This window comes from Camelina sativa, chromosome 17, assembly GCF_030686135.1.
Source record: "Camelina sativa cultivar CO46 ecotype springtype chromosome 17, ASM3068613v1".
Classification (NCBI taxonomy): domain Eukaryota; kingdom Viridiplantae; phylum Streptophyta; class Magnoliopsida; order Brassicales; family Brassicaceae; genus Camelina; species Camelina sativa.
In genome coordinates this window covers 16,251,873-16,277,598 of record NC_141896.1, presented here as the reverse complement: position 1 = coordinate 16,277,598, position 25,726 = coordinate 16,251,873, and the positions used below count along the sequence as shown (strand labels likewise).

At 36.2% G+C, this 25,726-nt stretch overlaps 4 protein-coding genes, 1 long non-coding RNA gene, 2 other non-coding genes and 2 pseudogenes across 12 annotated transcripts; 4 read left to right on the top strand and 5 right to left on the bottom strand.

Moving 5' to 3' along the window:
* Nucleotides 1-2,993: 2,993 nt before the first annotated feature.
* On the bottom strand, nucleotides 2,994-6,398 carry LOC147923865 (uncharacterized). 3 transcript variants are annotated; one of them, XR_015587207.1, is made up of 9 exons: nucleotides 6,231-6,398; nucleotides 5,565-5,797; nucleotides 4,572-5,466; nucleotides 4,239-4,405; nucleotides 4,087-4,151; nucleotides 3,893-3,996; nucleotides 3,731-3,803; nucleotides 3,441-3,621; nucleotides 2,994-3,338 (listed from the first exon to the last, which is right to left on the bottom strand). XR_015587207.1 is itself a non-coding variant. In XM_087496064.1 (9 exons), the coding sequence occupies exons 2-9, from the start codon at nucleotides 5,776-5,778 to the stop codon at nucleotides 3,253-3,255; spliced, it is 1,686 nt and encodes a 561-aa protein (XP_087352190.1). In that variant the 5' UTR covers nucleotides 5,779-5,797; nucleotides 6,231-6,398; the 3' UTR covers nucleotides 2,994-3,252. The 3 variants fall into 3 exon arrangements, 2 of the variants coding, with proteins under 2 accessions (XP_087352190.1, XP_087352191.1); XM_087496064.1 differs by having other exon boundaries at nucleotides 4,239-4,306; XM_087496065.1 differs by lacking the exons at nucleotides 5,565-5,797; nucleotides 6,231-6,398 and having other exon boundaries at nucleotides 4,572-4,710.
* Nucleotides 6,399-6,512: 114 nt separating this feature from the next.
* On the top strand, nucleotides 6,513-9,053 carry LOC104757554 (histidine biosynthesis bifunctional protein hisIE, chloroplastic). Of its 2 annotated transcripts, none has more exons than XM_010480306.2 (5): nucleotides 6,513-6,774; nucleotides 7,987-8,232; nucleotides 8,307-8,402; nucleotides 8,499-8,650; nucleotides 8,724-9,053. In XM_010480306.2, exons 1-5 carry the CDS (start codon nucleotides 6,631-6,633, stop codon nucleotides 8,920-8,922), a joined length of 837 nt encoding a protein of 278 aa, XP_010478608.1. In that variant the 5' UTR covers nucleotides 6,513-6,630; the 3' UTR covers nucleotides 8,923-9,053. The 2 variants fall into 2 exon arrangements, with proteins under 2 accessions (XP_010478608.1, XP_019095227.1); XM_019239682.2 differs by having other exon boundaries at nucleotides 6,516-6,774; nucleotides 7,991-8,232.
* On the bottom strand, nucleotides 8,918-9,627 carry LOC104757553 (uncharacterized). Its single transcript, XR_762448.2, has 2 exons — nucleotides 9,496-9,627; nucleotides 8,918-9,413 (listed from the first exon to the last, which is right to left on the bottom strand). It is a non-coding gene; the product is annotated as an uncharacterized LOC104757553 (long non-coding RNA).
* Nucleotides 9,628-10,130: 503 nt separating this feature from the next.
* Nucleotides 10,131-11,060, bottom strand: LOC104759600 (agamous-like MADS-box protein AGL53 pseudogene; annotated as a pseudogene). Its single transcript, XR_015587208.1, has one exon. The product of XR_015587208.1 is annotated as an agamous-like MADS-box protein AGL53 pseudogene (transcript).
* Nucleotides 11,061-11,986: 926 nt separating this feature from the next.
* LOC104757551 (cell division cycle 20.1, cofactor of APC complex pseudogene) lies at nucleotides 11,987-13,255 on the top strand (annotated as a pseudogene).
* Nucleotides 13,256-13,692: 437 nt separating this feature from the next.
* Nucleotides 13,693-17,583, bottom strand: LOC147923864 (putative methyltransferase PMT20). 2 transcript variants are annotated; one of them, XM_087494406.1, is made up of 7 exons: nucleotides 16,905-17,583; nucleotides 15,909-16,227; nucleotides 15,478-15,822; nucleotides 15,177-15,387; nucleotides 14,365-15,043; nucleotides 14,207-14,284; nucleotides 13,693-14,101 (listed from the first exon to the last, which is right to left on the bottom strand). In XM_087494406.1, exons 2-7 carry the CDS (start codon nucleotides 16,188-16,190, stop codon nucleotides 13,882-13,884), a joined length of 1,815 nt encoding a protein of 604 aa, XP_087350532.1. In that variant the 5' UTR covers nucleotides 16,191-16,227; nucleotides 16,905-17,583; the 3' UTR covers nucleotides 13,693-13,881. The 2 variants fall into 2 exon arrangements, with proteins under 2 accessions (XP_087350532.1, XP_087350533.1); XM_087494407.1 differs by lacking the exon at nucleotides 16,905-17,583 and adding an exon at nucleotides 16,341-16,510.
* A 3,284-nt stretch (nucleotides 17,584-20,867) lies between these two features.
* On the bottom strand, nucleotides 20,868-24,027 carry LOC147923863 (uncharacterized). The gene is made up of 2 exons (XM_087494099.1): nucleotides 21,422-24,027; nucleotides 20,868-21,281 (listed from the first exon to the last, which is right to left on the bottom strand). The coding sequence occupies exon 1, from the start codon at nucleotides 23,955-23,957 to the stop codon at nucleotides 21,456-21,458; it is 2,502 nt and encodes an 833-aa protein (XP_087350225.1). The 5' UTR covers nucleotides 23,958-24,027; the 3' UTR covers nucleotides 20,868-21,281; nucleotides 21,422-21,455.
* A 485-nt stretch (nucleotides 24,028-24,512) lies between these two features.
* Nucleotides 24,513-24,688, top strand: LOC147923862 (small nucleolar RNA snoR143). Its single transcript, XR_015587993.1, has one exon. It is a non-coding gene; the product is annotated as a small nucleolar RNA snoR143 (small nucleolar RNA).
* Nucleotides 24,689-24,786: 98 nt separating this feature from the next.
* LOC147923861 (small nucleolar RNA snoR143) lies at nucleotides 24,787-24,957 on the top strand. The gene has a single exon (XR_015587995.1). It is a non-coding gene; the product is annotated as a small nucleolar RNA snoR143 (small nucleolar RNA).
* Nucleotides 24,958-25,726: the final 769 nt, after the last annotated feature.

Sequence of the window (25,726 nt, the reverse complement as noted above, 5' to 3'; positions counted from 1 at the left end):
TCCATCAAATCTTCCCCGCCTTCAGCCAAATCGTCTCCTAAAATATCTGAATCCGCACCTGGGCCATCAAATGGGGGGTTGGAACCTTCCCCAATCAGACCACCCGCCTTCAGAACTGGAGAATCCGATGTTTCACTAGCTACCGGAGCAACCACCTGATCCATAAGACCAGAAGAAGCAGTCCCCATGGCAGGATTGATCTTGTGACCCAAATCCATCCCCACATCAACGTGCAGCAAAGGTTCACCCTCCTTTGTACCGAGACCCGGGAACGCAGAAACCTCCGAAGCAATTGGCAATGGTGCCTGTTCGGAATCTCCAGTCCCACCCTGTAGGCCCGTCGACCCTGCAGTAACCGCTCCACCATGTTCAGCCTGCAAGACCGGATTCTGATGCACAGCCACATCCACACTAGACTCTTGAAACAGCGGTCTCCGAACCCTCTTCGGTGCCTGAGGGCGAACACCAATTTCTTGAGCTAATTGGTTCTGCTCAGGTACAATATTTTGTACAATATTTTGTTAACGTCATATATTTAATTAATCTAAGCAGTTTGCAAGGTCATATATATATATATTGATATAATGAATAAGAAAGTACGGATAAGAGTTCAAAACTTGACATTGGCTTTAAAGTCAAAAACTTCTTTTAGCTAGCTATTCGAGCAAAGCAACGATTTCTAAAATAATCCAACAGAGAGTATTTATAATATTTTAGGATCACTATTACAAAATTTTTTTTTTCAAGAATATTAATATTAATTAGTTAGGGATTTAAGTTTTTTTTTTATTAATAGTATATATTTACTACAGACTTTATTATATGTTTTAATTTGTAATAAAACTAGCTACTGACTTATATATATATATATATATATATATATATATATATATATATATATATATATATTCTATTCTAAAGTGTTCTTGATGGTTTTGGTCTAAAAATGGCTTAGATTACTAGAAACGAGTGAGAGAAGAGTTGTCGTTAGAGTTATTGCGGAGAGGATAAAAAAACAGTGAGACTATTTATTTGACAAAAGTCATAGAACGTGCAATTAAACGCTGATCAATGTTATTGTGAACGTTTGTATTGTGTACAAATGTAGTAAATAGCAATGCTGCCAATTTGTGTACGTCCACAATGTATATATTAAATGTAAAGTTTGGATACTTCCAAATTTTATTAACTTCAATGAAAACGTAATTTTGAGTGATGGACGTGACAAGCAGTATAGTACTGATATTAGTAAATGTGTCGCTACGGGCGACAAATATTAATGCGCATAGATGACTAACAGCCAGATCCTTAAACAATCAAATTGTTTATCTAACGCTCGCATGTTTTCGTAAGTATGGGAATGACTAAATGATAAATGCACACATGACACATCTAACAACGTCAAGAGACTTGTCGACTATATTGGTTTGTTTTAATGTTATTGTCGTCTCATTGTTTAAGATAAATCCACATCAATACATCATTCATGTACACATGTAAATTTAATTGAACATTAAAAATATGATTAAACATTACTTTATTATTTGATAAGTGTAATAAGTCGTTTCAAATATTTGAAAAGAATTATCATTAAAATAAAAATAAATACTAACTAAAAATATAAAATATAAAAGGAAAAGATCAGTTTCGATTAGAAAATGATAATACCAGCAAAAATAAAAATGATATAATCATCCATCAAGTCACCTATTACCAAGTCATGACCAGTTTGAAAATCTGTTAAAAAGGAAAAGATCAATTTCAAATCATGGGCAAATGTACTTTCTTATGTCTCCCCTTTTCCTTTTAAGTGTTAAAACAATGTTTAATTTGAACAGAAATATTTGAAAGCAAATTAGGCTATTGTATGATATTATTTTACAAATTTTAAGGTTTTATTAGAAGTAAAGAGTGAAAAAAGTTCGTAATCGGGTGAGCACAACCAAGGAGGGTGGAGGTCCTACTATTCAGATGTGGTTTGCAGCAAGACTTAACTAGGATTGCTATTTAAATTTATGTCTCAAAACATTAAAACAAGCTTTGTAACAAGTTTATTTTTTCTTTGAATATAATTTAACATTATGTAGTCAATATATAAAAGCTAGTAACGTCGCAGAGACACTTAGTTAGAAGCCAATGATCCCATACCAAACAAAACAGCAACTTAACTTTCCGGACCTTAACATGACTACATGGAAAATACAGCAAGTGTTTCGAAACACCAGAACAGCAGCACCAATCAAATTATTACTATATTTTTCTGCTATATATTTATTATAAACGTCTTCCTACATGGAAAAAGACGACCTTTTTCATTCAAAAACTATATAATCGATTGAATCGAACAAAGTTTTCAAAACGTAATTTGTGATCACTTAATATATAGAGTTTATAGTCCGATGTAATAATTTTGGTTATGAAAATTAATTACTAAAAAAAAGTTAAGCAGTTACTAAATGAGTAATGAATAGTATAGTCCTACGTTAGAAAAGGTAAAAGCGTCATCAGGTGATCTTCTTTATCTTCCAATTCCTTTCCCTATTTCCCAGGTTTCCCTTAATCCTTTTCCTTTAATTTGTTTCCCCCATTCGATTTTTGTTTGAATTTACTACTAGTAGTACTTAAAAGAAAAACATACTTTACTATATAAGCAAAAAAAATTTGTCAAAATGAAATCATTTCCAAGTGAAAATGTTATTCATGCTACAACCAAAAAAATAATACTAATAGATCTAAGCCTTAGAAATAAAATCGTGTCTGTACATATTTGAGCGTGTACCTTCGAAGAAAGAACAAAATTTATTTGAGAGGTGTAGGAATTTTGTTGCCACCACCAATAACCAAAATCAGAAAAAAGAATTTTAATTTCAAAATTACAACTCTGGAAAACTTTTTGTCTCCTCCATAATTTGCAACAAAAAACATTTAGGCTGGCCCGTATAAACTTGCCGAATCTACACTTTAGATTACATGCATTACACAAGTAGCAACGATGGGTTCATCATGTTTTGATTTAAAATAAAACTTTTGAACTTTGTTTTTTCTATTTGTTCGGTACTAGTACTTCGAATCTCGATAGCGTTAGAACTTAGAACAGCTGCATTTTTGATCAAAAAAAAAAAAAAAAAAAAAAGAACAACTGCATCAGACCGACTGGTCAAGACTCGGGCCAAACTATATTATTATCTTACATTTCAAACCAGAATTCCTCAGTTTAGAAAGGCGCCACAATTTGCCGAAGAAAATCTTGATTCACATGTCTGCAACGGACCAGAGATAAGCCTCTATTTCTGTTGCTTTCTTCTCATTGGTCTTCTGAATCATTCGCTTCTCAGTTCCTGATACCATTACACCATACAAAAATAACAGATGAGACAACTAATCTTCTAATGGAATGTTTGAATGTGAATAATGAAAACAAAGCTATCAGAGGAACTTACCGTTACTACGGTCGACCCCATCCCAGTGTCTACCCGGTTTAATTCCATACCGGTTTGTAGCAGCTTCTAGTCCTCTCGTCAACCAACTATGTTTAGGCACAGTTTGTGGTATAATGAACCCAGATTCTTTCATCTTCTCATCGTCTCCTAGATCCACAAGAGTTGTCTCATGCCGCTTTTTCTGCCATATACAAAATTGGTAATACATTAGGATGATACTTTCTATGACAAGGCAATCTTGGTTACTCATAATCATATAGGTATGTAGTAAGCAGAAGTATTATCAATACCTTGACCAAATGAGCCATTGGATCTCCCCATCTAACTCTTTCCTTCATCATTTGATCAAGCTCGGGATCATCCCTGAAACGACAGATAAAAAACCGTTTAGATAAACAACCAAGTACACAACAGCTCAACCTCGAACTCAAGAAGAAGAACCAATAAAATACCTTGTCCGAGCAAATGGCTTCTCCTTCTCAAGCTCAAGTTCCTGTAGTCTAGCTTCAGCTTCACGCTTCTGAGCTAAACCTTTGCCCCATTCCAGTTTTATCTCCTACAAGAATTAGGCAATTACATTGGTAACTCTATTTGTCTCGGATTTAGATTACAATATATGTTTTCAGGAGTAACGAACAAACAGTACCTTTGGCTTCTCAATTACTTTTTTTTGCTTGGATTTAAGATATTCCTCCTTTGTTATACGCTTCCCTGCAATATTCAAGAAGCATCAGGGAGTTAGGCATGAGATTATGGATTTATGCTACAGCTTATAATGACTAAAGATCTATAGTCCACCTGTGATCTTGTCACGGAACACTGCTTCTGCATTTTGACCAGTTAGCTCGGAATCCATATTTTTAAACCTGCACAGGAGTATAATTTGTCAGAAAAATAGCAGCCTAAATTGTGCAGGCGAGAATCTTAAATCATCGTTACTGAAGACTGGTCTCTTTATGAATTCCCTATTACAAGACACAGAAAGACAAAATCTTAGCAACTTAGGAAGAAGTAGGCAACATCAAACTTCAGAAAACAGGAAACCACTCTTGCCCGATACTATTGAAACAACCCTGATGCTTATCACTTAAACACAGTCTAATAAAGCTTATTCTACTTTCTGATAATTACCTCAATTGTTCATCCTCCTTTTTCTTTCGATATTCACTTCCAATGTCTTTGCCACTAATCAATCCGGTCTTTCGTTGCTCCTTAGCTGTTTGAGGAGGTGGTGATTCTCTGCGTGGTCTCCTTGGAGGAGAGCTATCAATATTGGAATTCCTGGACAGATTATCAGAAGAACGTCGAGAATCCGCAGTTTTTCTTTGAGGAGAAAGATCTGAGTCTCGAGAAGCCTTATTCCTGCGGGGAGGAGATAAATCAGCATTTGCGGCAATAGATTTTGCAGGCCTTCTACCCGGCTCAGGTGATGGAGAATGATATCGTCTTCTTCGTGGAGGAGAAAGGTCATTGCTCTCCTTTTTTACATCTGCGACAGGTGAACCATGTAAATCCCTTTTCCTGCGAGGCGGAGATAAATCATCATCCAACTCAACAGAATCAGAACGCCTTCTACTAGATCCACGTGATGGAGAATGAACCTGTCTCCTGCGAGGAGGAGATAGATCTTCACTCATATTTTTGGGCATTTTGTCGTCAGGTTCAGGAGAAGGCGAGTCATTCCTAGCTTTTCTTTTGCGAGGTGGTGACGTATCAGAATCATGTTTTCTGTTAGGCTCAGGTGAAGGCGTATTGTGACGTTTTCTCCGACGTGGTGGTGAAATATCTGTTTCAGCTCTATCCGCAGTCGCGCGTCTAGGCTCAGGCTCAGGAGAGGGCGAGTCATAACGAGTTCTTGGTCTACGTGGAGGAGAAATATCAGATGTTGTGTCTTCACGGCTTGGAGGTAATGCCACCCACCCACTCCCATCCTCAGCAATGGCATTATGAGCACGCCTTGCCTTAATTTCCTCCAACCTCCTCATTCTCTTAACTTCAATGTCTTCATCAACCACAGGTTTTTCCTCTTCACGGAACAAAACAAACATGTCAGTTTAAATTGTTATTAGATCATAGAAGTGAAAGCATTGCAGGAAACAAGAAACCGTAAAAAGAAAAATTTACCTGCTGAATCATTTTCGCTTTCATCCTCTTCAGGATCAACCTGCTTCTGCCAAACAGGACCTTCATCCACAACTAAAACACCTTTAGCTTCAGGTTTAGCTGGCTTCTTCTTCTGCTTCTTCTTCTTCTTCTTCTTCTTTTCTACAACATCACTACATTCATACTTCTTCAAGTAATCTTTTAAAGATTTGCCTCCTGCTCTTGCAGCAGCCATCTTTGAAATTATTTGAAGCCTAATTACCAATGAGAAACACAGAAAACTTCAGTCAAACATAACATCTAGATAAACATATATATATATATATATATATTCAATTCAGAAACCAGAGGCCCAAGCAGGAATCGAAAATTTGACAGATGAATAAACAATGCCAACCTTTCATCATCTTTAGAAAAACAAATTAAACCAAATCGGAAACAACAATTAGTTGCAACACTCGAATAAGCATCAATCAATCAAGCCCTAGGTTATCATGATCTAGCACAACAACATGAGACTGAATCGAGAAACAACAAAACAATGCTAATCGTCATCAAGTTTCATAAATTCACAAATCGAGAAGCTAAACTAAACCGTTGCATCTACTCAGAAGCGATTCCAAATAACCAAGAAAGGGACACGAAGAAGGCACACATACACATACATAGAATCGTACAATTACCAACCTGATCGGAAAACTAACGACGGGGATGACGGAAAAAGTATCGGAAGAACCAAACGCGAAAGGTTGAAGATAGATGATAGGATAACTCGGGGGAGAGATCTTTTAGGGCTTTGGATCCCAAAATCCCCTGGAGACGAAGTTATGGCGGAAATTGAAATTCGAAGCAATTAATAGGGATGATTTTGTAATTTCCACAAATAAGGAGCTAAACAGGGGCATTTTAGTCTTTGAGTAAAATTGCTGAGTTCGGTCGGTCTTTAAAAAGCCCTTTTCTGTCTCTGTAACTAAACCACAAAACTCAGAACCAATTAGGGTTTTATTCTTCTTCTTCCGTCACTCTTTTTTATATTCAGTCCGCCGCCACTTTTTTTGTTCCACTTTAAAAGCGCTCCATCGAGTTAATGGCGGTATCGTACAATGCATTAGCTCAGTCTTTATATACGAGAAGTAGCTGCTTCATCCCGATCAAATATACTAAGCAGAGAAGCAGATCCAGTGTCGTGTTCGCGTCTAATGATAATAAAAACATTGCTCTTCAAGCTAAGGTAAACTAGTGAATAAATAATTTTCTGTATATTCTGAACTTTATGATCTGTAATGGAATCGTGCTAAGCTTAAATTATATCTAGAACTAGTTGGATTAGAGGTTGGATTGAACATTGAACCAGACATTGTCAGGTGCTTACTGTTTGACATATGAGTAACTACTGTTACATGTCGGGTAGATAAAATAGAGAGAAAAGAAAATCTTTTTTGATGGTTTCCAGTTTTTTAGGTTTGGATATTCTCTTTTAAGATGCTCATCGTTTGCTTAGTTGTCTGCATTTGGTGATGACTCGAGCTACATCTGTTCTATCACATTTTATTAAAAAGCACTGAGAAAGTAGTTTAGTTCGATGGACTTATGTTAAGTTTAGAGAACAGTTCAGTTTGTTATTACGATTGGTCTTTGTGTTAATGTTTCTTGTATAATGTAAAGTTGGGATCTTTTGTTGCCAGAGATGGTCAGGTTCCTACCTTTTGACATGTGGGTTTGGACTGTTACATCTCTGGTAAAGAAAAGAGAGAGAATGAAAGGCTTTTTGATGGTTTCCATCTTTTGGTCGGGATTTCTCTTTCAAGGTGCTCATCGTTTGCTTGGTCATCTTTGTTCCGTGATGATTTGAGCTACATCTGTTCATCACATTTGATATCTGTACAAGGAAAACGTCTTGTTTTTGGGGTCTCACGTTTAGGAGTAATGCTGCATTGATCTGTTAATGAACTTTATATTCATGTGCTTACTTTTAATTTGTTGTTGTTTTTTGTTAGTCTATTTGTATTATATCCTGTATCGTTGAGATTTGGCCAGAGATGGTCAGGTTCCTACTCTTTGACAAGTGAGTTGGAACTGTTACATCTCTGGTAAAGAAAACAGAGAGAAGGAAGGGCTTTTTGATGGTTTCCATCTTTTTGTCTGAAATTCTCTCTGAAGGTGTTCATCGTTTGCTTGGTCGTCTAAATCTGTGATGGCGTGGGCTACATCTGTCCTCCACAACTGAATAAATAATAATCTCCATTGAGACATTTCTCTTTTAGCTTCCCATTCTAGTCCGATAATGCATTTACTGTTCATCATATTAGAAATTAACATTTATATTTCTGTATTGTTAAATGTTGCAATTGTGATCTTTCTATTACTGTCTCAACAAGCATCGTGTGTGCTGTTGTTCTAGTCCCTGGTATTTATCATGGTTTCTGTTGTTTTCTTGGGTTAGGTAGATAACTTGTTGGACAGCATTAAATGGGATGACAAAGGATTAGCTGTGGCAATAGCACAAAATGTTGACACGGGAGCTGTACTAATGCAAGGCTTTGTTAATAGGGAGGCCCTATCCACAACCATCAGTTCTCGGAAAGCTACATTCTTTAGTCGATCAAGATCAACCTTATGGACCAAGGGAGAGACATCCAATAACTTCATCAATATACGCGACGTGTATATTGATTGCGATCGAGATTCGGTATGTTTGCATTGACCACAGTTACGAATCAATAGCGTTATTCTTCATAAACTCATTGGTTTATATTTTCTCAGATTATTTACCTTGGAACGCCTGATGGACCTACCTGTCACACAGGAGAAGAGACTTGCTACTACACATCTGTTTTCGATCAGTTAAACAATGATGAGGTTTGTCTCTGTGGAGTTTTGTTTATTTACCTTTTCATGTGACAAGAGATTAATAGAAATCTGAATGAAATCAACAACTTCCTGACTGCATCACAGGCTTCAGGAAACAAGCTAGCTTTAACAACATTGTATTCGCTAGAATCAATCATTTCCAAGCGGAAAGAAGAATCAACAGTTCCTCAAGAAGGTAAACCGTCATGGACTCGACGGTTATTGACTGATGACGCTCTGCTTTGCTCAAAGATCAGGTATTTTGTCGGTTATCTGCTATTGAATATGAGCTGTAGATCCTTGTGAATCTTATTGGGATCTTTGTCTCAGGGAAGAAGCTGATGAGTTATGCAGAACACTGGAGGATAATGAGGAAGTTTCAAGAACACCATCGGAGATGGCTGATGTGTTATACCACGCAATGGTGCTTCTATCTAAAAGGGATGTGAAGATGGAAGATGTTTTTGCAGTTCTTAGGAAACGCTTCTCTCAATCTGGAATCGAGGAGAAGCAAAACCGTACAAAGTGACTGTTTCTTTTCGATTGACCGTTTACATGTATTTGCTAGAATTTTTTAAGCTACACTGGTCATTGTGAAATTTTGTATTGTATGATTAGATATTTTTTTGTTATAAAAGAAATAAATGGTTCGTTTACTCATTTAACTACTGAATCTGGCAACATATTACTATGTGGGTTTCACTTTATGTCATAGAGAAACACTATGATTACCAGTTTTGAAACTGCCATAGAGAAACACTAGGATTAACATTCAATGTCCAACATGATAACCAGTTTTAAAACTTTGATACAGTGGACGAAAACCATAGCTTTTTCTGGCAAACCAGAATCTTCTCGCTTTTGACTGCATACTCAGACTCCTCTCTCCTGCAACTCCACCTCATCCCCTTGGCTAATGTTGTGATTGCATCCATGAAATAACTCGATTCTCGGATTATAACATATCCACTCGGTCGCAAGATCCTGTCCATCTCTAGCAAAACATACTTCGTCTCACACCTGTTCACATTATTACCATATGGTTCAAGAAACACTTCAATACCAAATAGCCAAATCGTAACAACTCAAACTTAAACCATACCAGATTGAACAATATTAAATTTTGTGCATAGGAGCATCAATCAAAAACTCTGTGCCTTCATATTCAAAAACAAGAGCACTAGCTTCCGTTTCATAACATCCTCAAGATATTAGAACTGTGGTCTTGTTAGACAGAACAAATTGCTAACCAGGTAGGATAGACTCATATACACTTAACCGTCACTTGCAAAACTGTGGTCTTGCAAACAATACAAGTAAAACTGTGGTCTTAGCAGTTCTATTTTCAAGTTGCAAAACTGTGGTAAGTTAAACCAGAGTTTTGCCACCTCTTGGACAAAGAACTATTTCTAAGAATATCATCTGTCCGAAGCCGCAACAAGAGCATCTGACATAATAGTGTCAGGTAACTTGCTTATCCAATCCTCTTCTATTCTTGCACTACAATTTTTGCATTCATCCGCATAATGCTTCTCTTTCGAAAAGCTCTTCCTCCATTACATCCATTCGTAAAATTGAACAGAATATTTCACAGAAACAAGGTTCCATTATATTACTCAATTAGTTTACTTGTCTGCATCAATTATGGACATTTAACATTCAATGTCTATTGCATAAAAACCCTAATATAGTTAGTTTGATCAAACTCAAATTTAACACTCAGAAAGAAAAAAAAAGTAGAAGAAGCCAAAGACTATGTTAGAAACTTGAGAGAAAAATACATTCATACAATTGGCAAAACATACAATTCAAAGGATGATACAAAAATTCATAACAAACCCTAAATATATCTAAATCGGCCACAAGAAGTTAAACTCATAATCTAACTTCGCATCAGAGGAGGAAACACCATGGGAATGGGAAGATCAAAGTTGTTACTTGTTAGAAACGACCCTTGTGCCCCAAGTGAAGCCGAACTCGTCGATGGGTCAAAGCTAGAAACAGAGTCAGGGAGTTGATAGAAGCTACCGTTGTCATGGTTATAGAGAAAGACTGAAACTTTGCCCTGATGTTGTTGACTCAATGATAGGTCTTGCTCTGTTCCGCTCATCAATGATGGATCTGGTGTGAAGAAGCCGGCGGAAGAGTTCTGATCGGGTTTCGTCTGGTTCTGTAACACCCGAAGAAGCTGATCTTGTAACACCGGTAGAGAACTCTCTAACGAAGCCTCCATCTCGAAAAGTTTCTCAGAGAATCTCTTGTCATTGATATCTAAAGATGTCATCTTGTCTTTGAGGCCGGTCTTCTTATTAAGAAACTGAGAAAGGTTTGTGCTTTTCTTGCGTCTCTCGCTATCGTTGAGTTTGCTGTATCTCTCTGCCATGTTTCGAACCTTGGATTGATCTTCCGGCCATGTCCCGACGAGTTCTCCGTCACGGTTGTAGTATATAACACAGACTTCGACATCACAAAGGATGGAAAGCTCGGATGCTTTCTTATACATGGTCTGTTCTCTCGACGCAAGATTTGTTGTCTTAGGTTGTTTCTTGAAACTTTTTGTGTTTCTCACGGACAACAATCTCCTTGTCTTTTCCTTCGTCAACATTGTAGAAGAAGCTTTGTTTACAGAGAGAGAGAAAAAAGAACGAAGCTTTTAGTTTTTGACAAAGAGAGAATAAAAACACTCTTTGAGAATTAGGTAGGGTAAAACAAACACGGTTCAGGTTATTATATAGAATTCGATTTCTAAATATTTACTTAATTATAATTTCAATAGAATTAGATTTCCATATTTGACGTTTAATTTCCTTTTTGTTTTTCTGAAGGGTATCTTCTCTTCATTAAATGATGATATGATATGATACGCATTTATTAATCTAACCGTTGTAATTGTGATTTTCCTTTTCTCGTTTGTTTCCACTTTACTATATCAATCTAAACCGCGTTGTAGTATATATATATATATATATATATATATATATCAGTCTCTTCTATATATAATTAATCACAGAAAACAAAACAAACCCTAAATCGCTCTCCATCATTAGCTCTCTCGATCGTCATCTCACATTCATCAGCGACGAAACTCTTCTCTCTCTCTCTCTTTGTGTTCAAATTTCACTAACGCTTCTGTCTTTGCAGGGCTTTATTTGATTGATTAATAATCTCTTTTGTCTATCAGCGACGAAACTAAACTCTTCTCTCTGTGTTGGAATTGACTAACGCTTCTTTCTTTGTAGGCTTTATTTGGTTAATCTCTCATCGACAAAACTCAACTCTTGTCTCTGTGTTCGAATTCACTAACGGTTCTATCTTTACAGGCTTTATTTGATTAGTCTCTCATCGACGAAAACTCTTCTCTCTTTGTGTTCTAACTTCTAATTGACTAACGCTTCTTTCTCTGCAGGCTTTATTTGGTTATCTCTCATCGAAACTCTTCTCTTTGTGTTCGAATTGACTAACGCTTCTCTGTCTTTGCAGGCTTTATTTGATTAGTCTCTAATTTCGTTTCTTTTGAGGTAATGACGGATATGAAAGGGTGGTGTACAACGCAAGAGCACTTCCTCCCCAGGAAGCGATCGAAGGACAATTATGATAGGTTTATACCAAATAGGGCTGCGATGGACTTTGACTACGCTCATTACGCTCTAACTCAAGGAAGAAAAGTTAAGGATGAAGTAACTTCACCATCAAGAAAAGCCTACATAGAAGGATTAGCTGAGACCATGAATATGAATAGAACCCGGATACTCGCTTTCAGAAACAAACCTCAAGCTCTGCTTTCTACTAGTAGTCACTCTGATTCTTCTGATCCTCACCAACAACCTAGGTCCGTAAAGCCTCGTAGAAACATTCGTCAGACTTGTGAGAAAACCGTGGACCTACCTGACTTAGCCGATGACTTCTACCTTAACTTGTTGGACTGGAGCAGTGCTAATGTTCTAGCCGTGGCTTTGGGACACACTGTTTACTTGCGGAATGCATCCACTGATCTTACATATGAGCTTGTGACCGTTGATGAAGAGGAGGGACCTGTCACAAGCGTTAACTGGACGCAAGATGGTAAATATCTTGCAGTTGGTCTTCACAACTCTGTAGTGCAGCTGTGGGATTCTTCTGATGGTAGACTGATAAGAACATTGAAAGGTGGTCACCAGTCAAGAGTAGGATCATTGGCATGGAACGAACACATTCTAACAACTGGAGGAATGGACGGACGGGTCATCAACAATGATGTGCGGATCAGATCACCCGTTGTGGCTACTTACGTGGATCACACTGAAGAGGTTTGTGGTCTCAAGTGGTCAGGATCAGGACAGCAACTAGCAAGTGGTGGTAACGACAATTTGGTACACGTATGGGATCGTTCCTTGGCCTCCTCCTCCTCCAACTCAACTAGGCAATGGCTGCATAGGTTTGAGCAACATAGAGCTGCTGTGAAAGCTCTTGTGTGGTGCCCTTTCCAATCGAGTTTGCTTGCAACTGGTGGTGGTGGCAGAGATCAGACGATTAAGTTCTGGAATACACTCACTGGGGCTTGCTTGAATTCAGTTGACACCGGCTCTCAAGTTTGTTCACTGTTATGGAGCAAAACCGAAAGAGAATTGCTTAGCTCACATGGGTATACACAGAATCAGCTTACACTTTGGAAGTACCCATCCATGGTGAAAATGGCTGAACTCACTGGTCATACATCACGAGTTCTTTATATGGCACAGAGTCCTGATGGGTGTACCGTGGCTTCAGCAGCAGCAGACGAGACTCTCAAGATTTGGAATGTTTTTGGAGTACCAGGAACCGCCAAGAAAGCTGTTCCAAAAGTAGCTCCAGAGCCATTTTCTCATGTTACTCGTATTCGTTGAAACTGTGAAGACTCTTTTTGACACTTGACATCAAACAATGAGGCACTGATTCTGAGTATTAGTTAGTGTTGTTGTCAATTATTATAGGCAGTGTTATTAGATCTCCAACTGTAGCCTTAGTTTTGTCTTCTTTTTTTTTTTTGGACAATTCGCACAAAAGTTTTGATGAAAATCTATATAAGAAAAGTAAACAAGATTTTAAGAACAGGTTTTAGTGTGTTGACATTTGGGACCTCTTCCACTCTTCGAGCTCTCTCTCACACTCTCTTATGCTCTGTTTCTATCCTCTGTTTTTTAACAGAAGAATGTTCCACTCTCTTGTGTTTGTTTTGTGTTCTTTGACAAAACACAAAACGTTTTAGAAAGAGACAAGAGAGAAACTTTAAAGACCAAAAGTTTTGAGTCCCTAAAAGTATTTTTGTGCTGGAGTTTTGAGGTAAGAACTAAGTAGTCACTAGTATAATTAAAAAATAATAATATCAATTTAAAGGACCAAAAAAAAGTAAGAGTAAATTGTTTATAGCTATATCTTGGGATTCAAAGGACCAGCTCCTTTTGTCTCTGTAAAACTGCCATAGAGAAACACTATGATTACCAGTTTTAAAACTTTTGATACAGTGGCCTCATCAAGAGGCTTGGTTAGACGAAAACCATAGCTTTTTCTGGCAAACCAGAATCTTCTCGCTTTTGACTGCATACTCAGTCTCCTCTCTCCTGCAACTCCACCTCATCCCCTTTGCTAATGTTGTGATTGCATCCATGAAATAACTCGATTCTCGGATTATAACATATCCATTCGGTCGCAAGATCCTGTCCATCTCTAGCAAAACGTACTTCATCTCACACCTGTTCACAATATAGTTCAAGAAACACTTCAATACCAAAAAAGCCAAATCGTAACAACTCAAACTTAAACACCATACCAAATTGAACAATAGTAAATTTTTGTACCTGTGACTCTCTAAGGTAAAAAGGCTGTCAAGGTGAAGAAGATCATATGTTCTTGGATATGTCGAGAAAGCTTCGCACCTGCAAATTTAGTAACAGGTTAATATCACAAAGACCAAATAACGAAAACAGAGTGTTTCTTGAAAAAAATGAAAACTTACCAGTCGTGGTAAGTTCCGATGAGACCGCGATCAAAGACAACAGGCAGTGAGTTTGCGCTGTACGAGGAGACAACATTCATGACCCAAACAGGATCCTCGATGAGAGCTGCAGCAAAACCTCCATAAACAGTGTTCATATCCATAACATTTCTTATCTTGTCTGTCCCAAGACCTGGTAATATTTTCTTGTAATGCTTAACTCTGTTCTTCCATTTACCATCATCGTGTTTCAAACCACTCGCGCTCCCTCCGTGTACATCACCGATTCTCTCAGGCGCGACGTTTAACCTCTCAGGCCATTTTGGGATTGACCCGAGACCCGAGTTCTTGACTTTAGAGGTCGGAGCAACCACGCAGGGACGGAGGGGAGTGTACCAAGCAGAGTCAGGTTCTATGCTGTCGTCACATTTTGGAGGGTAAGCTTCCATGTTCTTTGCGATTTTGTCGTAGCAAGATTTGTCTGAAAGCTTCTGCCACACGGCTATGTCGTCTTTTTGGGCGTACTTCTTGAAACACATGGAGGTTAGAAGTGTCTGAAGCTTGTTGTAGTCAGATTTCTGTTCTTCCATGGTTGTGTTCCATCCACGCCATCGTCTGTTATAGTTCACAGGTGGACCAGAAAGAATCCAGAAACCTCCTGGTCGAACTATACGATGAATCTCAAGCAAATAGATTCCACCTGCATGATCAGAGATCACATTTTTAATGAGTTGAGATAAATGGAATATACACCAATCACAAGAACTCAAATGCATTAGTAGATATCACTATGGAGTAGTCAATACATTTCTTATAGTTTTTGAGCTACTTACCAAATTCAGTCCAGGGAATAAGACACCTTGAGCAATGAGCCATATCAAATGCATTTGAAGGGAAAGGGAGACGTTGCGTAGAGATAATGCCGAGGATCGCAGGAATCCCACGTTCAAGAGCAAACTGAACCTGAGCTTCATGGTTATCTCTTGGAGCAAGAGAGAGTGATAGAATCCCACGGTCCAAAAGATCACCTCCCCAGCTAGCAACCTGCATAAGAAGAAACCACGTAAAATTATAACTCGAACCGATTAGAGAGTAAATTATAAACAAGTTCGAGTAGTTGGAAGAGAGACTAACCCCACAGCCAGTATCAATGGCAGTCCTGACTGTTCCATCTTTCATTCCAGGAATCAGATCTTGCATCAAATCAACATAGTGACTAACTCCACGAGGAAACATGGTACCACCACCGGGGAAATGGAACTTGTCTCCTTCTTTCTGAAGCCAATGCTGGTTTGATTTTTGCTTATTGATCCAATCATAAGGCACGTTTCTATACCAACACTGTTCTCGGCTCTTAGGCCATCTTATAGGTGGTTTATACCCGTCTGGTGGTGGGATTAAACACTCGCTTTTTTCATAAACCGCAGGACAATGACGCTCCAAGAAACTTAAGCGATGAGTACCGTATTTTTTCCATCTCTGAGAGAACAAGAAACACAAACAATAGTTCAATTATATGCAACTAGAAGTGTATATACATAAGTTGAGAGTGGAACTAATGTTACCTTTGGATCGGTGCAAGGGGTGTAATCTTGGAACTCTGATCCACATTCAGGGAAAGAAACGGATTTGATTTGAATAGGAGAAACCGTAGGTTCCTTAGGGGAAGCTACAGCCTTTGTAGTGATGGTTCTTGAGACATCTTTGACTTCGATCTTGTGTCTCTCAGAGCAAAATATACCACCAAGATAGAAGGAGAAACCGCAAAATGCGATAAACAGAATCGTTAGTGACAAGATCCTAGAAGAACCCTTTTCCTGTTGTGAAGATTGCTTCCCGCTCTTCATTACTTCAGTTACACCAAAAGATGTATCCAAACCCCACCTGCAGAGTCAAAACCAAGTATATATAATCAGATCATAACAAAATTGCCAAAACACTCAGCAGATCAACTGAAGAACAGAAACATGACTTGGTTAAGGAAGTGGAAGCCTAACTGGAAGACTTAAACGGGCTGGATCAGAAACTAAAGTTTGGATCTTTGATCAAATACAATAAACAAGATTTAAGATTTAGAACAAATGGATCTGAAATTAGACACTTTCCAACACAGTGTAAGTTCTGTTTCATGTACATGATTTATTATGGGTCCCCAAAAGTAAAGGCCATCCCCTTAAAGCATCCCACTACTAGCTATGTCAAAAAAAAAGTTGAAAATTTTGAAGACATCAGACGCAACTACTCATTTGTTTTAACGCTAAAAATATAAGTCTAAGTCTCAACATCAACAAAATTATGGATTTTTATCATTTCTCCCAAAGATCGAAACTTTGCAGCAAAAGAAATTCCAGTTTGAGAAAATTTAAGGGAAGAAAAAAAAGAAGTGAGTTCTGAAGAAAACTCATCGAAAGATCAGATCTTCAAATGATTCAGAAATGCCCATTAACAAAAACAAGTCTTACATAAACAGTGGTTACAGCTCTTAAGCTCTAAAGAAATGGATCTGACACACACAGAAAAGATAAAAAAACAAAAACAGAGGAAACTTAGATTTAACTTACAGTGTTTTTTGGTTTGGTCTTTGGGAGGAAGAGAAGAACAAGAGTTGAAATTTCTGGGAATAATCTGTGGGAGATAAAGAGTTGAAGTAGGTAAGAGATAAGAAGTTAAGAGAGTCCTAAGATGAAGGGAGAGAAGAAGAGATCTCCGTAGATCTCTCTAACACACACTCTCAAGTCTGTGTTTTTAGTTTTTTGGACAACAAGTGATTGATACTTATCAGACAGATAGAGAAAGGTTTTATTATATATAAAAAATAAAAATATCTTTCTTTCTTCCTCTGTTGAATCTCTCTCATTCGCGTTCCTTCGTTCCCATTCTTCTTTCTCCTCTCTCTCTCTCTCTCTCTCTCACTAGATTTTTCGATTTCTTTATAAGTATTATTTTTTCTGATTTTTTTAATCTATTTTGGTATATTTTTGCTACAGAGATAAAAAAGTGTTTCCCTTTATTGTAATTTAGACAAATTGTTAAATCTCTTTCATCTCTACTTTTTCTGTTTCTCACTTTCCCATTCGGTATGTGAGACGATATTGATGAAGGGATATGAAAGTTGTTGTCACAGTAGCGACTACTACAACAAATGAACAAAGTTTGTTTAAAGCGTGACCGGAAAAACAAAAAGTATATAACATTTCAGTTCATCTCCAATGGGTTTACTAAAAAACACCATTTTGGTGTAAGTTTTGGGTCAAAAACTCTCCAGTGGTCAAATTTTGGTGTGATGCTATCTACAGCCATAACCGTTATTCACTTGTTGTTTTAGTAATTAATTGATAAATTAAATAATAGGAGTATAAAATAGTTTAAAAGTTATAATTTAATAATAATATGTAATTTTACTATATAATATTAATATATTAATGTAATTATGTAGTAATAAGTATTAACTAATAATATTTTTAAAATTTTTTAACATAATAATCAATATTAAATTTTTATATGTTATTTCGTGACATGTCATAATTTTTTTGTCTTTTTATTTTAATTAATATAAAATTTTATTTTATTTATAAAAATTATCAACATTAATACAAAAATTGATTAAATTGATTATAAATCCAATGTATTGGAAACACAAAATTTTAAATTTAAACGCTAACAAACATAAAAACTATTAAAAATATAGAAAAGTAAAGAATATAGTAAATTAGTAATAGATATTCATCTTTTAGTGTTGATACTAAAGAAAACAAAATTGTGGTGTTAAAATTACAATAAAAATGGTGTATAGCGATGAAGATGTCAAAAAAAAAAAAAAAAAATCACTATTATGTATGAGGGGAGCCACTATTGTTTTTAAATGAGTATTCTCCGGAATTATATTTTTATAATTATCTAAAATAGTACATTGATTTTGTCAAAAAAAAAAAAAAAAAAATAGTACATTGATAAATTTGTGGCAAAGTTTTCAAAGATGACTACTTTTTCTTACCTCGTCTACTTATTACATGAGATTCTAATATAGCAATTTCAATCATAATGAATGATTAAGCCTTTAATGAGACTTCTTTGAAGTAACCCATCTCTTCATCATTGATGTTTGGAAGTTCCAACCAGTGGGAGAGATAAAGGGGACCATATGTATTTGTCCCTCTTTTTTATTTAAAACTATTTCTTCCCCATCTATATTGTTTTTTTCTTTCATTTATCTCTAAACATTAATCACTAAACTACATTGAGTAAATTAGACAAGTCACAAGTGATATTGATAGGTTTGTACTTATAAATTTAATAGTAATAGTATACAAATTAAGTGAAGTAAGTATTTTAGTTACCATAATTTTTGTAGTTTAGGTCGGTATATCAAATCAGTCTAGTTTTATTGGTAAAAATAAAATAAAAATCAGTCTAGCTTCCATGATTTTTCTTCTTTATTTTTCTTTCTCCTAAAGTAGTAGTATTGTATTATTATGAAACAAACTATTTTAATAATTTTAGTGCTGGAAAAAAAGGTCGAGATCTAATATAACTCTAAAGTGGAAAAGAAAAAGAAAAATAATACGTGCATCGGTGCATGGGATATTATAATTCAGAGAGAGCAACCATTTGTAAGTTAACACGTAACCCAACACAAAGCTTGAGACTCTTTGACGACATGGATACGCATTTTCATGAACGATGCAATTTGTAATCTTCTTCTTCATTCAGCGTCAATCAGTGAGTGATGCTCTTCTTTATTTTCCGAGGCTTTCAAACCAAAACAAAAAAGATTCATTTGGTTTAATAAAATTAAAATATTAAATATGTCGGCTGAGGAATAAAAGAGCACCGACAGAAGAATGCATCTGCCTTTATTCTTTGCTTTGGAATTCTAAATAACAAAAACTGTGCTCTCTCTCTCTCTCTCTCTCGATCTTGACCTCGAGTCACAGGTTCATATTCACTTCTTGAAATAGTTCAAAGTATTTTGCAATTTGCAGTAATAATAATACTTTGAAAATAATCACAAGTACTACAGTATATAATTTTTAGTGGAACGTATCCGTATGTGACTTTGTTGAATCATTGGAAATTAGTCCAAACGTACTAACGTAGATATCAAAATAATAACGACGGAGACATATACATGGGTCCTGTTATAAAAAAGATAAGCAAAAAAGTTTGATGCGGACATATTTACACTCAAGTAAGCATCTACAATGACATATGATTATGGATGATTATAACTGGTGGCTTATGCCTTGAATGGTTGGTTGGTATACGCTGGAACCGACTACAGTCGAATCAGTTTGCTATTCTATATTTTCTGACCAAAAAAACTTGAACAATAAAATTTTACTATATATCTGCAGTTTTTGGTATGTTTTAAAAGTGTTATACAGTAGAACCTCTATAAATTAATAATCTTTAAATTAATACTCGCTATAAATTAATAAATTTTTCCGGTTCACCAGTGTAAAAAATAACATATTTCGATAAAATAATAAAATAATAATTTTTTTTGGAAATCCAGTGTAAAAATATGGTCCCATCAATATCATAAATTAATAATCATATAAACTAATATATATATATATATATATAATCTAGTGAAATATATGATTATATTGTTATTTTCCTATTATTGAATTTGTATTCTTGTTGGAACTCATCTCTAATCTTTCTGACTGTATCAAAACTTCTATTGTTGTCTTTTTAGTCGCATCCAAAAATTGTAAAGAGTTATATACGCTATTGATTCCTTACATATAATTGGTTCTAAATGTACCGCACTATCTTTTTGAACTTCATCATGTAGCAGCGATTTGGCGGTCAGGGAGTTACAACTACGAACTTCTAAATGTATCATTTTCATCTGAATAGTACATTATTGACATATATCATATTACAATAGCCAAGATTATTAATCAAATCATCAAGTTCATAAATGTCAACTTCATAAATTAATATATTATTAATTTATCGATAAATTAAAACCTCTATTAATTAATAAAATTTCATGGTTCCGACATTATTAATTTATAGAGGTTTTACTGTATATTCTAGTATGGAGTTTAACATATCAAAATGTTAGAACACATTGTTTAGTATGCAGTGTACATGCCAACCATTCAAAGCCTTAATGGCAAATAACTGAGTTCAAAATACAAAAAAAAATCATATTTTATATTTTAAAGTAATTATAACCTGATTTAATTGTGAGCATAAACATGGTATAATTATTTGTATTAATTGTATATTTTCATAAATAAATACAATTATTATGTTTTTTTGACATCACAATTATTATGTATGCAATTACAAATACAAACAAATAATTCATTTTTGTCATTTGTAAATAATGTAAATACAAAAGTTATGTGTCTTTAGTTTAGTTTTTTTTGGGGGCCAATTTCTTTAGTTTACAAACGCAAACACTGTTATAATATTAGTCTGTATCAACATGAATCCCAAAATACATAATTCCATCAAGAGGGGTAATGTAAAAACCGGACCAAAAGATCTGGTTACATACACATCAATGACCATTATTGGTTCTGTTATAAATAAACCGGGGGAAGAGTTCTTGTACTGTCGTTCGTTATCAATCAATTGTCGTAGTAACATGACAATGTGCTTAAAGTTTCAAACTTTCCCACATGGGTGTGTTAGCATTTTCACCATTTGACTTTGTTGTACACAGATTAGTAGTTACTGACCAAACTCTTTTATGTGAGTTTGGCTAAAAGGGAATCAAATCATATATAAGTATTAGTTTCTTCTCCTTGGACTTCACATTGAACAACATCGTATTGATTCCTCTGTAAACCAGATATATATGTACATAAAGAGAGCTCATCGGTGACTCACTGATGCATCTCGAAAACCCATCTGACTGCATTGTTTTGAGCTGAGGAACGAGAGGTATGAATCTTGATGATTGATGATAAGGGATCCTGAAAAATAACACAACCCATAAGCTATTTAACATATGTGATGATGATATGTTTCTGTAAGAGTTCAATGAAACCTGAAATATTCAAGCAAGGATCCGGACATGAACAAAAGCGATGATATCTCTTGTAACCATTTTTACCTGGGAAATAGTAGAAATGAAGCACACTCACTCCTTAATCAGGCATCGGTTTGTCATGTACCCAGAGACCTTTCCTCATTAACCATTTTGGGGGATTATATTCTGAAAGGGCTCGTTGCAGCAAATCATCTGGTTTCACTCCGCTTCTTAACATATGTTCATACAACAATGCAGCTTCAACGAGTCTTCCAACTTTGCAGCAACCACGGATAAGAATTCCGTAGGCAACAACATCAGGCAATAACTTTGAATCTATAGCTTGATGGAAGATATTTTTTGCTTCATCCACTCTTCCTCGTTTGCAAAGACCATCGATTATGATGGTATAGCTTATTATGCTTGGAGATATACCTTTCTCTTGCATATCCTCAAAAAACTTGAAAGAACCTTCAATATCTACGGACTTTGAAAACCAATCCATTAGACAACCGTATGTGACAACATTCGGATTAGGACCCTTTTCCTTCATTGTGGAGAATATCCTTATAGCATCATCCATATCATTGTTTTTACAGAGCGCATGGATAAGTATAGTCAAAGTAACGGAGTTGGGTCCAAAAGGGGTACATTTTAGCATCTCGAAGATCCTCGCTGCTTCATCTAACCTTCTCAAAGAACAAAAGCCACATATCATTGTGTTATATGTCACAATATCAGGCTCCATTTTTCCTTTGAAAAGATTTTTGAAGTACTTAGAAGCATCCTCCACACGATGACTTTTGAACAGCAAATTAATGACGACATTACACACTGCAATATCCGCAGAGATTTGATTCCTCTGCATAAGATCAAAAAGCTGAAGGCCAATGGTTGGCTTCATATGCTTGCAGAATGCATCCATTAGGGTACAGAATGCTACAGCATCAAGTTCCAAACCCATTTTGAACATCCGGAAAAACAGAAATAATGCTTCTTCTAATCTACCCTCCATCACACTCACCCTTATAAGCGAAGTGAATGTGGCTACATCAGGTTTTATACCATATATCCCAATTAATCTAAACACCTTCAAAGCCTCGTCAAAACGATTTAACTTACACCAGCCATTTATCAAGGAATTAAAAACTACAACATTGGGCTGGACAGACTGGCCTAGAGTCTTAACAGAGAATCTCAAAGCATTGAGCATAAGCCCTTGCTTACAAAGGCCATCCACAAGCACGCCATAAATGATAACATCAGGCGTATAACCCATCTTTATCATATCCTCATACAAAGCAAACCCGGATCTCAAGTCACCACACTTGCAAAAACCATCAATGAGACTGCTATAAGTGACAACAGATGGCTCCAGACCACGTTTCAAGATATGACCATATATACCAAAAGCCTCGTATATTCTACCATCCTGGCACAAGCCTTTTATGAGAATGGTGTAGGTAACGACATTAGGGGAAATCCCTTGAAACAACATTCTCTTGTACACATCAGACGCTGTAGTTATATCCCCGACTTTTACATATACATCAATTGTTGAACTGAAAACAACGACGTCCAACTTCATGCCTTTACGTAAGGCCTGCAAGAAAAGTTTATGACCCATTCCTAACATCCCTGCTTTGAAGTATCCATCAATTACAGTACTGTAAGCAATCAAATCTGGCGCTATACCCTTCAGTTCCATAACTTTAAAAAGCTCAGACGCTCTATCCATTTCACCTCTTTTGCAGAACCCATTAATCAACGTACAAAAAGTCACCACATTAGGTGCCGGACCACAATCCAACACCAATCGTAACATCCTAGAAGCTACCTCTATCTGATCAACCGAAAGAACCTTTAAAATCTTATTACAAGAAACTATATCAACACGAAAACCTCTCTGTATCACTAGCCGGTGAAAATCTAAAGCCTTCGTAACCTCTCCTTTGCAGAAAAGAGCATCCAACACAAATCCATGAGTAGTCACACCACACAGTTTATCAAAATGATCAACTATTAAGTCAACACGAGCACCATCAATCAAAGAATTTAGCAACCTATATACAGAATCCTCCGGTATAACTACACCCAATTGAATACTACACAAAAATATCTTCATAGCTTCATCAACCATACCATATTTACAACAACCATTAATCAAAAACCTGTAAACATCACCATGTCTCAAGCAAACCTCCATTGACCTATCCTTAATCGAACCCAGAACGTGAAAATCCTTCCCACGATTCACAACCATTTCATCGAACACCTTATCTGCAACATCGAACATCCCATTCCGGATCAAAACATGAGCAATGGTATAAAAAGAAGGATCCTTCCCAGAAATCTCTGCCCATCGAAAATACTCTACCGCAGAACTGGGTTCCGATTCAAGCGAAAGAAGAACCAAGTTCGTCTCGTTTCGTTGCAAATTTAGGCCGTAGTCAGAATCTAATAAGTTAAAGTTTCCTTCTTTGATTGCTTTAGATACACCAGCGGCGAGGGCTTTAACAGAATCAGACGAAAACACATGAGTGTTTAGCTTCACGAAGACAGAGTAAAACGGCGGGAAAAACTTGCGTAATCGTAAAGACGATGAAGATAAATGAAACATCTTTTCACAGAGTTCCCATCGCCGCGGAAACAGAGCGACTCTGTTTTTTTATTTTTTTTTCTTCTAAACTAATTTAAAAATTGACTTAAACATATATATAATACGAGCTTTAACAAATGATATGGGCTTTTTAAGTGAACCGGCCCAATATAATTATTGAATAAACCCGACGTCGTTCTACATCGTTAAACCCTAATTACATAGCCGCCGTGTAAATGACCCGGTTTATCTCCACCCGACCCGATTGAATAAAAAACTATGGGCTTTATTGGTTCAGCCCACTAAGACTGATGAGAGTTCGTTTCTTTATTTAATGGAAGCGATTCTTTGCTCTCAAAACCCTTATTCAATACTCTTGTATCTACCGCCGTGCATTCTCAATCTCCGGCGCCGCATCAGCGCCGGTGTCTCTGTTTTATTTGCTCATAACGATGATTTCGTATCTGGGTTTTGCTTTAATTTAGATTATATCCTAAATATGTAGTGAAGTTTGATACTTTTTGTTGTTTTTGGTTCCAAATTTAATGTGTTTGGGGTTAAGAGAATGATGAGATTTTGCACTATGTATCGAAGGCTATGTCAATTATTACTGTGGCATAGTCTTTGAATCAAAAAAAGTGCAGAAAGAGAGAGCTGTTAAATCAGCAAGCGGCCAGACAACCGTCGGGATAGATCCACAGGTGAATCGGATTTTGTCATCTGCTTTCAGCTACTAAATCTATCTTACAAGTTTTGTGAACATGAAAAATCTCATTTTTTTTTTTTTTTTTTTGAATTTTTGCGATACTTGAATTGGTTTGTGTTATTGGAGTTGTCATTGTTGTTGTTATTGCACCTTGAATTGAAAAGGTCATGCTTCGTTCTGGTGGCATGGCCATTTTCGAGGATGCGTAAAGTGATTGCTGTTAAGTCAGTAAGCGGCCAGACAACCGTTGGGATAGATCCACAGGTGTTGCGGTTTCTCTCTCCGCTCTCTGCCTACTAAATCTATCCCACATTTTCATGTCTTCTTTATGGATTCAAGTTTCCTGGTTAAATCTTTGATTCCTTTGTGAAAGTGTTTGGAGTTGGGCATGAGATGTGTTGTTAATGATGGGAGAGTTGGTTTGGTTTTGCAGATATCCTAAACAGATAGAAGTCTTTGTTTGAGAAATGTTCTAGTTGGATTTACAATTGAGATTTGAGCTAATTTATCTGGCACTAGTATTGGTATTGGTTTTGGCCCTGAACAAAAAAACATATGATAAGATCATTAAGATTTGTGAAAATCAATTTGATTTAAGTTCCATCTCAAAATTTGAGTAATTAAATCGTTTGGTCACTTTTATTTCACAATAAGAATATGAAACTCAAACCTATTACAAACATTTGTTGAATCAATTTAGGTTTATATCTTTTGGAGTAACAGTAAGCGAATCAAACTTTTAAGCCTAAAGCAATTATGTTGCAGCCAACCCGAATAGTATAGAACATGACTATTTCCATGATCATACAAAGTCAGTATGCTTGTGGGGATTCGGAAGTTTTACAATCGTTTGGTGCACAATGCATCCAATTGAAAAGAAACAATGATAGAAGAAGTTGAAGATATTTGACAGAGGTGGGCTGATTGTCTTGTTCGATCTTTAAGATCTTTAATTTCTGAATCCACTTTTGTAAATTCTTATCCTCCGGTTTGATAGAAGCTGGAAAAAATAGAAGCCAGAAGTAATGGTGATGATTTGTTTCTCTCCTCCACCAAGAAACATTTAGGACTTGAAGGTGCACAC